This window comes from Orbicella faveolata, unplaced genomic scaffold (genome assembly GCF_042242905.1).
Source record: "Orbicella faveolata isolate gen_17 unplaced genomic scaffold, um_ofav_v1 contig_50, whole genome shotgun sequence".
Lineage (NCBI taxonomy): Eukaryota > Metazoa > Cnidaria > Anthozoa > Scleractinia > Merulinidae > Orbicella > Orbicella faveolata.
In genome coordinates, this window is record NW_028301581.1 from 566,618 (window position 1) to 579,644 (window position 13,027).

The following is a 13,027-nucleotide window of genomic DNA, read 5'->3' on the forward strand; positions in this document are numbered from 1 at the left end:
AGTTCCAGGAAATCGAGCCAAACTTGGTCAAGGTCACGATCCGCGCAAGGCGGTCTCGGCTACTCTTTCGGTCTTAAAATTAGGTGGGGCTATATTTCGACCTAAAAGTTCGTAATCAAGCAAGGGATCGTTTTACTTGTGTCCATTTCTCTGCAAACCAAGCCCATCAGGAGTTAGTATAGAGTCCTTGGGACTGGAAATTATCCCCCAAGTTTTTGGAAATCGAGCCAAATTTGGTCAAAGTCACAATGCGTGTAAGGTGGTCTCGGCTACTCTTTCAGTGTTAAAATGAAGTGGGGCTATATTTCTGCTTAAAAGCTGGAAACCGAGCGTGCGTTCGTTTTACCTGTGTCCATTTCTCTGCAAACCAAAGCCATCAGGAGTTAGTTTTGAGTCCCCGGGACTGGAAAATACCCCGCATGTTCCAGAAAATCAAGTCAAAGTTGGTCAAGATCAGGATGCACGTAAGGCGGTCTCGGCTACTCTTTCAGGCTTAAAATGAAGTGGGGCTATATTTTGGCCTAAAAGCTCAAGTTCGAGCGTGCGATCCTCTTACCTGTGTCCATTTCTCTGCAAACCAAGGCCATCAGTAGTTAGGTTAGAGTCTCCGGGAATGGAAAATATCCCACAAGTTCCGGGAAAGCAAGCCAAAGTTGGTCAAGATCACGATGCGCGCAAGGCGGTTTTGTCTATTCTTCCAGGCTTAAAACGAAGTGGGGCTATATTTCGGCCTAAAAGCTCGAAACCGAGCGAGCGATCCTCTTACCTGTGTCTATTTCTCTGCAAACCAAAGGCATCAGGAGTTACTTTAGAAAATCCAGGAGTGAAAAATATCCCCCAAGTTCCGGCAAATCGAGCCAAAGTTGGTCAAGATCTCGATACGTAAAAAGTCCGGCAAATCGAGGCAAAGTTGGTCAAAATCTTAATGCGCGTTAGGAGGTCTCGGCTACTCTTTTAGTCTTAAAATGAAGTAGGGCTATATTTCGGCCTAAAAGCTTGAAACCGAGCGTGCGATAGTTTTACATGTGTCCATTTCTCTGCAAACCAAGGCCATGAGGGGTTAGTTTAGGGTCCGCGGGACTGGAAAATATCCCCCAAGTTCCGCCAAATCGAGGCAAACTTGGTCAAGATCACGATGCGTAGAAGGCGGTCTCGGCTACTCTATCAGTCTTGAAATGAAGTGGCGCTATATTTCGGCCGAAAACCTCGAAACCGATCGTGCGAACGTTTTATCTGTGTCCATTTCTCTGCAGACCAAGACCATCAGGAGTTAGTTAAGAGTTCCCGGGACTGGAAAATATCCTCCAAGTTCCGGGAAATCGAGCCACAATTGATCAAAATCACCATGCACGGAAGGTGGTTTTGGCTACTCTATCATTCTGAAAATGATGTGGGGCTATATTTCGGCCTAGAAGTTCAAAACCGAGCGTTCAAGAATTTTTCCTGTCTCCATTTCACTGAAAACCAAGGCCATCACCAGTTAGTTTAGAGCTCCTGGGATTGGAAATATCCCCCAAGTTCCCGCAAATCGAGCCAAAGTTAGTCAAAATCACGATGCGCGTAAGCCGATCTCGGCTACTCTATCAGTTTTAAAATGAAGTGGCGCTATATTTCGGCCTAGAAGCTCGAAACCAAGCGTTCAAATATTTTTCCTCTGTCCATTTCACTGAAAACCAAGGACATCGCCACTTAGGTTAGAGTCCCTGAGACTGGAAAATATTCCTTAAGTTCCGCCAAATCGAGCCAAATTTGGTCAAAATCACGATGCGCGCAAGGCGGTCTCGGCTACTCTATAAGTCTTAAAATAAAGTGGGGCTATATTTTGATTTAGAAGCTCAAAACCGCGCGTTCAAATATTTTTCCTCTGTCCATTTCACTGAAAACAAAGGCCATCACCAGTTAGTTTAGAGTCCTTCGGACTGGAAAATATCTCCCAAGTTCCGGCAAATGGAGCCAAATTTGCTCAAAATCAAGATTCGCGTAGGGCGGTCTTGCTACTCTATCAGTGTTAAAATAAAAAGGGGCTATAGTTCGCTCTAGAAGCTCGAAACGGAGCGTTCAAATATTTTTTCTCTGTCCATTTCACTGAAAACCAAGACCATCACGAGTTAGTTTAGAGTCCCTGGGACTGGAAAATATCTCCCAAGTACAGGCAAATCAAGCCAAAGTTGGTCAAAATCACGATGCGCGTGAGGCGGTCTCGGCTACTCTATCAGTCGTAACATGAACTGGGGCTATATTTCGGCGTAGAAGCTCGAAACTGAGCCTTTAAATATTTTTCCTTTCTCCCTTTCACTGTAAACCAAGGCCATCACGAGTTAGTTTAGCGTCCCTGGGACTGGAAAATATCCCCGAAGTTCCGGCAGATCGGGCCAAAGTTGGACAAAATCACGATGCGCGTAAGGCGGTCTCAGCGGTCGATTTTCAGCAACTTGAGGGAAATTTTCCAGTCCCAGGGACTCTTACCTAACTCGTAATGGGCTGGGTTTTCGGTAAAATTGACAGACGCAAAGGGATCGCACGCTCAGTTTCGAGCTTCTAGGCCAAAATAGAGCCCCACTTCATTTTATGACTGAAAAAGTAGCCTAGACCGGCTCACGCGCAGCCTGAGTTTGACCCAACGTTGGGTCGATTCTCTGGAACTTAAGTTTAAATGCTTGGTGTACTATACATGCTTGATGTACTTTAATTACCTGGTGTACTTGACTTGCTTCATGTACTTTACTTGCTTTGTGTACTTTAATTGCTTGGTGTACTTTACTTGCTTGATGTACTTTAATTCCTTTATGTACTTTACTTGCTTGGTGTACTTTACTTGCTTGATGTACTTTAATTGCTTGGTGTACTTTACCTGCTTGATGTACTTTACTTGCTTGGTGTACTTTACTTGCTTGATGTACTTTACTTGCTTGATGTACTTTACTTGCTTGATGTACTTTACTTGCTTGATTTACTTTACTTGCTTGATCTCCTTTACTTGCTTGATTTACTTTAATTGCTTGATGTACTTTACTTCCTTGATGTACTTTACTTGCTTGATGTACTTTACTTGCTTGATTTACTCTACTTGCTTGATTTACTTTACTTGCTTGATGTACTTTACTTGCTTGATTTACTTCAATTGCTTGGTGTACTTTACTTGCTTGGTGTACTTTACTTGCTTGATGTACTTTCCTTGCTTGGCTTACCGTACTTGCTCGGTGTGCTTTACTTGCTTGGTGTACTTTAATTGCTTGATGTACTTTAATTGCTTGGTGTACTTTACTTGCTTGATGTATCTTAATTCCTTAATGTAGTTTATTTGCTTGGTGTACTTTACTTGCTTGATGTACATTAATTGCTTGGTGTACTTTACCTGCTTGATGTACTTTACTTGCTTGGTGTACTTTACTTGCTTGATGTACTTTACTTGCTTGATGTACTTTACTTGCTTGATGTACTTTACTTGCTTGATTTACTTTAATTGCTTGGTGTACTTTACTTCCTTGATGTACTTTACGTGCTTGGTGTACTTTAATTACTTTGTGTACTTTAATTGCTTGGTGTACTTTACTTGCTTTGTGTTCTTTAATTGCTTGATGTACTTTAATTCCTTAATGTAGTTTATTTGCTTGATGTACTTTACCTGCTTGATGTACTTTACTTGCTTGATGTACTTTACTTGCTTGATGTACTTTACTTGCTTGATGTACTTTACTTGCTTGATGTACTTTACTTGCTTGATTTACTTTAATTGCTTGGTGTACTTTACTTCCTTGATGTACTTTACTTGGTTGATTTACTTTAGTTGGTTGATGTACTTTAATTGCTTGGTGTACTTTACTTGCTTGGTGTACTTTGCGTGCTTGGTGTACTTTAATTACTTTGTGTACTTTAATTGCTTGATGTACTTTAATTCTTTAATGTAGTTTATTTGCTTGGTGTACTTTACTTGCTTGATGTACATTAATTGCTTGGTGTACTTTACCTGCTTGATGTACTTTACTTGCTTGGTGTACTTTACTTGCTTGATGTACTTTACTTGCTTGATGTACTTTACTTGCTTGATGTACTTTACTTGCTTGATCTCCTTTACTTGCTTGATTTACTTTAATTGCTTGGTGTACTTTACTTCCTTGATGTACTTTACTTGCTTGATGTACTTTACTTGCTTGATCTCCTTTACTTGCTTGATTTACTTTAATTGCTTGGTGTACTTTACTTCCTTGATGTACTTTACTTGCTTGATGTACTTTACTTGCTTGATTTACTCTACTTGCTTGATTTACTTTACTTGCTTGATGTACTTTACTTGCTTGATTTACTTCAATTGCTTGGTGTACTTTACTTGCTTGGTGTACTTTACTTGTTTGATGTACTTTCCTTGCTTGGCTTACCGTACTTGCTCGGTGTACTTTACTTGCTTGGTGTACTTGACTTGCTTGCTGTTCTTTACTTGCTTGGTGTACGTTAATACAGGTGAAACTTGTATTAAGCGGACACCCTTTGGACCCTCGCTAATGTCCTCTTGATATGGGTTGTTCGCTCTAAGCAGGTTCAAATATATTGTGCAATAATATTAACCCGTTTGTAACATATTGTAACATATTGTAAGATCAAGGACTGCCGGTAGCACAATGTCCAGTCATTCAATGCATCAATCTGGAATAATCTGCTTAGCTTTAATATGACATCGGTGAACAATGTTGACGGAGTCTGAGCTGGGCTTTCAGAATTAAAAAGCCCTTGAAGTGTCTGCTTATTACAGGTTTTGTGCAACAAAATGGGTTAATATTGGTGTCCGTGTCCGCTTAACTGAGGTGTCCGCTGAATGCACGTTTATTTTGGAGTAAATGTAAGAAAAAAAGGTGGGACTTGAGCAGGTGTCCATTTAATAGAGTGTGTCCGCTTAATATGGGGTCGGCTTAATACAGGTTTCACTGTACATACTTGAGACTTTTCGCTATCTCGATCGAGATGTTTTTGCGTACTGTTAATTCGTTGATTACTAAAGATGCGTTCCTTACTTTCCAGCTGTTGTTACTGAGAAGAAGCTAATTCAGGGCGTGGGGAGAGGGGTTTCTACCCTATATAAGGTATGTGCCGCCTTTTTGAAGGCTATGGCTTGTCAACCGTTTTGGTTTGAAAATGGGTAGAATGATTTCGCCGGTTTGGTCCGCGAAAGTATGGCTTAATTTTAAATAAACCATAATATAGACATTACTTGAAATTTATGTCTCTTTTTGTCGAGTTTATCATCTTCAAACAAAAACGAGAGGAATCAATTTTAATACCACGATAAAGCGCGATTTGCCTCGCAGAATACACTGAACGGTCATGCATATTTGAAAACAGCATTTTAGAGGTCAAGCCTAGAAAAGGGTATGAAAAGTGACATTTATTGGTCTGAAATGGGGTCAGGATTTAGAGAACTGGACGGCACGCGCCTGCCAATGATTCCAAGGAATACTGCACCCCCTTCCGGTATTTGGGAAGCCTACAGTGTTTATTATTTTAAAGTGCTCTACAGCCTGCGAATGCAGACGTATTTCCGCCTGTCGCTTGTCTACACCGAAAAATAACGTCAGCGAACTCGAGCCAGAAAACGGTTCTGTGACATAGCAACTTTTGTTTTCTGTTGGCCAATCAGATTTCATGATAGAATTAAACTCGAGTGGCTCGCGGCTAATCTCATACCCAGATTTCACTCTGTTTGACCCTGAGAAGTGAAATCTCCCTTCTGCTTGGTCTTGGAAGATCTGGGTTCTAGATTAATTCGCGGCTCCCCCGTTCGATGGTCGATTAATAAAACACCAACGAATATTTCTCATGTTTTCATTCCGCCGTTCCTCACTAACCAAACGCCTGGAACAGGCTATTTGCAGTTAACTGTAAGTCCGCATGTGTTAATTACAGTGGACACCAACCGGAGGTGCACCAATCTCTGGTGGTTTCAAGTACGAAATTTGAAGCTAAAATTTGAAAGTTCTAACAAAAAAATTCTGTAATAGGAGATTTCGAGTCCACATGGAGGAGGGTGGCTCACTATGGAAAAGCACTACTTTTCGGCGGAGAGGGGGACAAGACATGCTTTACAGCTGAAGAGTAAATGATTGCCATGCCGTCCCACATGTTTGATACCAAAAGAAAATATTCACTGTCAGTTTTGCTTTTTGTGCTCATGTTGACTTCATAAAATATCCAAAAACACTGACGTTCTCCTTTCAGCGCGCGCGGATTACTCGACTTTTCGTCCTCAGTGCGCGTGCGATCGTAAAACTATAGGGAGCCACCTTAAATACTGATTATGTGAAAAGAGTTTGGGGAAATACAACACTAAAATAAGGTGGCATTGTGGGAAGCTTTATTATAACAAAATAGAGAAATTTACAGAGACCGTGGTAGTGTGAAATTCTTCAGAATGTGCAATGCTCTTACTTACAAACACTATTGAGTACAAGCTGAATAATGCGATAACAGCCAATATCCCTCATTGGCACTGTTCTTGAAAAACATTTGCCAGGAGTTGTAAAATAAGCCCTATTTATATTCGATTTTAAGTAAACCAGTAATATTAGTGTTTTAATATAAATCACTGACTTAACGCTTTTCTCAGTACTGTAAAAAAAATCCAATTTCATGTTAAACCACACCTGAAAAAAGTAAAAATCGATCTACATTTGTCAGGAACGGGAACGGGAACGATGGTTAAAATTGATGAAAAGAGCATTTCGACATTATTTAGCTATTCGAAGGAAGATATGATTATCAATCTTGTTTGACCATGCAGTCGTAGCCACCTTAATTGCATCCTCCGCAAGGCCTTTCGTTAGTACAATTACGAGACAAAGTCAGTTGGATGAATGATTTACAGTTCCCAGAACTGAATTGTCAGAGAAAAAGATTAATCCTCTTCAAGGTTTTTCTTCCAACTTTTTCCTTTACGGTTCCTCTTGCCTAGAAGATAATAAATTATAAAAGGTGAGTGCCTTTGTTCTTATTTGTTGTGTCTGTTGACTACTTGATCCTAGCAACTTTGAAGAAAAGTATCCAATGAAGACGCTTATTGAGAATAAGGGGAACCATCCTCGTAAATGGATCAAGAACGTTAAAAGGTTAAGTGTCTTTTCTTTGGCTCTTTCAAGTTAAAATACTGTGTATAATATGTAATTATGAATCATAGTTGGCCAGGAAATATGGGATCCGTAGAGTAGGCAGCATAGAGGTTTCGGTGCTTCACAAATTCAACTGTGTTCGTTCTCAATTGGTTTCAAATTTTCTGGACTCCTAAACGACACTAGTCTGTATACGAAAAAGATCACCTTCCCTGGTTCCGATTGGTCATTTTTCTTCGAAGTGGCCAAATTCCATGCAGGTCAGAAATGGGTCGAGGGCTTCATTTTGAAATATTTGCAAAGCTCTATTTCAGTGCCCTCCAAACCGTCCACTTAAGTTCTATTCCTGTCTTAACATGTAATTAACGGCCTGTTGAGTTGATCTCCGTATACTGGAATTCAAAATGCTTCATTGTGCCCATACTAGTTCCACTCCTTTCTACAGCTAGAGACAATTTATGTATTTAAAAAGTAATTAGTTTTGCTCTGCTCCACCCCTTTAAATGTTGAGCTTACTGCAAAATTACCCACATGGAATTGTTTTGTGTTGCTACAGCATTGGAAGAGGAGAGGGAGGGCAGCCTATCAAAGAGTTTATGTTTGGTGTTTCCTGGGTTGAGTTTGCAAATTGCTGGAAACGTTATACTTTTAAAACAATCCCAAGTGCGTTTGTCTTTGGAGAAAGCTGCTTTAGGTAGCCTTGCTGATAGCTTCAGTACAAGGCAGGAAAAAAAAACACCACTTGCGATTGCCCAGGGCAAGTAAATTTTGCTCTTGGGCTAGTGAAAATGGAAGATTGATAGTCCGGTGGGCAAGTGAAATTAGCCTCAGCAGTCTTGTTAAGGCCGCTGCACACTAGCCGATTTTTTGTCGGCCGACAAAAAATCGGCTAGTGTGCGGCGGCCTTTAGTTGATAAGGAATGAACAAAGCAGACTTATTGGGCAATTAATATTTTAGTGGGGGCAACTGAAAACTGAAATGTACTGGCCCACTGAGCAACAGGATTTCATTGTTTTCCTGCCGTGCAGTACCATTCATTTTCTATTGGTGCCATTTTGTTCAGGTCATTTTTCCACATTTACTTTGATGTAAAAATACCTGTTGTAAGACCTTGGTGTAGGCCATCTACTAACTGCTTGTCAGCACCTAAAACAACAAAGAACTGAGTCAATTTAAATCACTATTACTGTTACTGTTATTAAAAACCATAAAATGTAACCCCTTTACAACGACCACAGAGGAGAAACAAAAAATGGGGTCGTATAACATGTGTACCAGGGTAGATTCTCATTATGATAGCAGTACTGATGTGCGTAATGAAATATGCATTTTCCTTTAAATCATGTGACCAACGACTACCTTTTGGAGTCCGAACATCATGCTTTCACTTTGAATAATTTACTTCTTTGATACCATCATCCAAAATGCCTGATGAGCAATTATAAATTAGGGACAAGAAAGGCGGCAAATAGTAAAGATCAATTCCATTGACGTCATGACGCGCGTTCCAGTACGACTTTCCGGCCTTGCTTTTCCCTCGTGTAAGCCAGCTGTTTACTCCTCATTTTAACGCTTTTTTCACTGTTTAAACAGCCTAGTTCGAAGATAAAGTATGGAATCATAAAATTCCGTCCAAAATAAATGTTTCTTTGTCATTTCTGCAGAAAATTTAAACGATTTAACCATCTACCGTGAGCGACAGTCGTATTTGTACCGGGCCGAACAGTCGCAGATGACGAGCTCCGTATGTACTGAGCTGAGCTATAACTGTTTTTTGCTGTTCAAAATGTATTTTATTAGGATCAAACTTTTTTTCTTGCTGATCACGTTGTACAAACACCCTGATCCTGCTGTAATCGAGCTTTTTATCAGTATTATTTTGTTTTGTGGTTGAAATTAAGCCTGAGAGGCAAATCTACATAGGTCTCGCAGATGTAAAATGGATGCAGGAGAAAGAAATCCTCGTCATTAATCAAGCCTATGTGGTAGAATAGAATAAATTCCCTGGTTTTGGTGAACGAAGCCATTTTTGTTAAGACTCGTAGAGGCCGCACACGCCGTTGCGCATGCCGTACAGCACAATCTCAATCAAGTCCATCCTTCCTTCATTCATGAGCGCGCACTTAAATAAATAACCACGCGTGACACCACGCGTGTTTTCCTCATTTTTTTGACGTCAACCACAAACAATTCCAATAAAATACCCTATTTTTGTGAAAATCTCTCAGAGCTAATCTAATATATTTAGAATAATGACAAATTACAGATTATTGGAAAAACCGTCTGAACAACCTTGACTTTTTACCAATTCAAAGTGTCAGGCAGTATCGTTTCCATGATGTGGAGAAGTATGAAACAATTTCACCAAAGGAAAGTATAAATATTAAGGAGTTTAGGTCAAAATGAGGAATACATCTGCCTGTCATTAGATTAGATGTTGCCATGGTAACGGCGTTAATCCAAAAGTTGACAACCAAAACATAAGCCTTATTTTAACAGTACCCATACTGGTAAATCTCTTCGGGTAAAACTTTAAGAGAAATTAACTAAGTTTCGTTTTCTAACTCGCGCTCTATAGGGAGGGTGTTCGTAATTACCCTAGGGAGCCACCTTAAAAATAACCAATGAAAATGCTTCATGGAGGCTGCTTTTGGTGTTTTTACTTTATGTGCACCACAACATAAATGGTAATTTTGCAATATATTGCTTATTTTGTTGCCTTTTAACGCAGCCTAACCTTAATAAATCAGTAACTGAAAGACTGACTGACTGACTGACTTACTGACTAAATTAATACATTAAGAAATAAATAAATATTATGACATTTACCTTTTCTAACCAGGGCAGCCTTTGTGAACTCTTCATCCAAAGCCTGTTGATCAGATGTTGATATAAGAATCATGAACAAGTACTGTGAAACTAAAACAACTGATATTTTACTAGGCAGAGTTCATACTTAAGTTTTCACTTGTATTAAATGATTCTAAAAACTCATCACATGTGATCAGTCAGTCACATTTGATGAATTTCGCATTCGGATGGTAATATTTACCACTAATTAACCGAGAGTGAGGTCTTTACGGGAAAATCTCAAACCGGGACCATGCCGCATTAACCGAGCAATAGAGAGTTTAAGAAAGCCACGACGGCAACGGCAACGTCGCTAAACAAAAGGTTTAATGAGCAGAACAATGACTGTGCACGCGCGTTATGATTCTTGGTACATTTCTTTGCCGTCCCCTGCAAAACAAGAACGTGAAATGGCCAAATTCCGCGTTGTCTGAACAACGTAAACCACAACAGCTAAGGTTTGAAATTTCTATTTCAAATTTATCTCTGTGTCCCAGATTCAGTTTCGTGATACTTTTGACAGTCATAAACAAAGTAAATGACTTAAGAGTATCACGAGATTCGTAGGTAACATATAAATTCATTTTTTAATCGACGTTTTCCTCGGCGTCGCCGTCGTAGCTTCTTAAACTCCCTAATAGCAAAGTCAATACGGCAAGGCCGTGGCTTGAGAGTTCTCCTTATGGACTGAATGTTCGAGGTTAATAAGTTGTTTATTATATGGCTTTTTGCTTCAGTTTAGCAGGCCCGTAATCGACCCGTGGGCATTACGGGAGAATAATGCCGTATAATAAGCTAATCAGAGCTCGCATTCTAAAGGCTACAAACACAAGCCATCTAACAAAGCGTTGTATTGTTTTCTTCATTTTTTAGAAGAGAAGTTTTCATTCCTTTTCATCCACCTTATTGCCAAATTACATCATTTGATTACAAACTTCTGCAAGGAATTACTTTCCAACATGCCTGTCTGAGCATTTACTTAAACCTTTTGTGTAAAACATTGTGGTAACTGAAAAAACGTCAGTACTGTAGTGCTTTAATACACAGCTAATCCCAATAAACAGATTTACCAATTTGTCCACATCATCCTGGTCCATTCTGGCATTACTGCTGGTACCTAAATATATAGAAATCAACAAAATTGAGACAGAATACTTAGTTGTTTGAGCCACTAGTTGGACATTTGTATAGAATTCTGTATAGTTTCTTTCAGTACCTCTCATTTCAATAAAAATATCATGAAATAAATATTTTAATTTTAATTATTATAACTTAGAGATATATCATTGCCATCAGAAAGTAGCGCAACTATTGCATTTCTAAAGTGCATTTATACTGCCAAATAAAATTTATAATTTATCACCTTCTTCCTTTCCAGTTTCTGGCTCTTTAGACCTATGAGATTCCATTTCTGCAGGTATCAAAGATAAAAAGACCACAGTCAATTATAACCATTTGTCATGGTTTGAACATACAAAGCGTATTACAAAGAGAACTGTTATTTATAGCATTAATTTTGATAGACATTCAAGTCCTTTTTAGGACATAATTTGCTCTAACTTTGTCACGATAAAAGGGCATAATATTGTTCCAAAAAGGTATTTTCAGTATTTGGCGAACATTCTGAAGTAAAATTTCGTCATCATCAACAACAGTCTCCAAAGGGGTTGATACCTATAAAAACAATAATCTAGAACTTACTTTATTAACATATTACAGAAATTGATTATAAAAAATTCATTAATACTCAATATAATTACTTTTGTGCTCTTGCCTGTAAATATGAAGAATCATGCAACATGGAGGAGTGAAATTTTATAATTTATTTTATTTTACCTGAAAGACCCCTTGGAAAACTATTTTCAAAAATTATGTTTACAAGTCCTGCTGCATTTTTAGTTTTGTGAATTTAAGAAAAGTTCAAAATACCTACAAATGCCCATGTGGGCCCACAGAAAAATTGTTAAAATCATACATCTTTAACAAGTTAAGGTTGTGTGCATAAATGAAACATTGTGTAGTTACGTCATTTCAACAGTGAATAAACCATCCACTTACCTGTTCTAGAATATAAAAATTAGGAGTCAATGGGTTAAAGTGAGAAGCTAAATATTACCTTGTCATTTAAAATGGTATCCACAGGAACTGAAGTTCCACTGGCTGCTTCTTCACTCTTTAAAACAACATACAGTGTGTTACAGCATTTTTTTCTTTATTTATTTATGGATTCTACAAGAAGTGATAATTTAACATGGGCCACGAGCATCTTTGTCAATATTGCTAGCACTTTACATAGGTGATGGAACTGTGTAGCACAAGACTTTAAATTTATTATTTATAATTCTATGAGTCCTGGATTTTTTTTTTTTGAGATCAGGTGTAATGTCTCACAATATGGCAAAAGAGAAGGATTAAAAATTAATTTTTAATTGGCAGTACTTTATAAAGACAGACAGCACAGCTGTTAATGGGAACTACATTCTTTTGTTGTTACGATTATTACTAACTGTTAGTAAGTTATAACTTGATCAATTTGAATTATTTTACCTCTTTGAGGACATCCCCAAGAACTTGATTCTCTGGTTTCTTCATATGCTGAACGAATGTTTGAAAACAAAACAGAAAAAGTGAGTTCTGTACATTGACTTTATTCCCAAGTTGGTATATAGACCACATTTCAAAAAAGCCAAAAGATTATTTCATGGTGTCTGTTATTGTTATCTCAAAAAAGGCTTTAAACATGACAAGGAGGTAAAAACAATGATAATACAAAAACATCAAAGAAAATATATTTTTGACAGATAATGTTATCTAGTAACTTTAACAACAGTTCAAACTTATTACTCAGGGGGCTAATGCAACCACCACCATGACAGAAACACGAATGCCACCAAACAAAAGATTCAATAAGCTGTATAAGGGCTCTGCATCTGAGTTATCAATCTTGGTACATTTCTTAAATCAATCTACATTGTACAAAACAACAACTTGGAATAATAAAATTCTGCATACTGTTTGAGGAAAACGGAATCACTATCAATGGTGAATTTGTAAATTTTCAAGTTGGAATTCAACATGATCA

General features: G+C 38.4%; 1 protein-coding gene and 1 pseudogene across 3 annotated transcripts; one reads left to right on the top strand and one right to left on the bottom strand.

Annotated features, from left to right (window-relative positions):
- The first annotated feature begins 2,714 nt into the window (after positions 1-2,714).
- On the top strand, positions 2,715-4,453 carry LOC149095498 (uncharacterized; annotated as a pseudogene).
- Positions 4,454-6,326: 1,873 nt separating this feature from the next.
- LOC149095499 (uncharacterized) lies at positions 6,327-12,813 on the bottom strand. Of its 3 annotated transcripts, XM_089281876.1 has the most exons (6): positions 12,493-12,813; positions 12,062-12,118; positions 11,016-11,062; positions 9,925-9,967; positions 8,194-8,241; positions 6,327-6,936 (listed from the first exon to the last, which is right to left on the bottom strand). In XM_089281876.1, the coding sequence occupies exons 1-5, from the start codon at positions 12,619-12,621 to the stop codon at positions 8,224-8,226; spliced, it is 294 nt and encodes a 97-aa protein (XP_089138002.1). In that variant the 5' UTR covers positions 12,622-12,813; the 3' UTR covers positions 6,327-6,936; positions 8,194-8,223. The 3 variants fall into 3 exon arrangements, with proteins under 3 accessions (XP_089138002.1, XP_089138001.1, XP_089138000.1); XM_089281874.1 differs by lacking the exons at positions 6,327-6,936; positions 8,194-8,241 and adding an exon at positions 11,309-11,356 and having other exon boundaries at positions 9,318-9,967; XM_089281875.1 differs by lacking the exons at positions 12,062-12,118; positions 12,493-12,813 and having other exon boundaries at positions 11,016-11,271.
- Between the last annotated feature and the right edge of the window lie 214 nt (positions 12,814-13,027).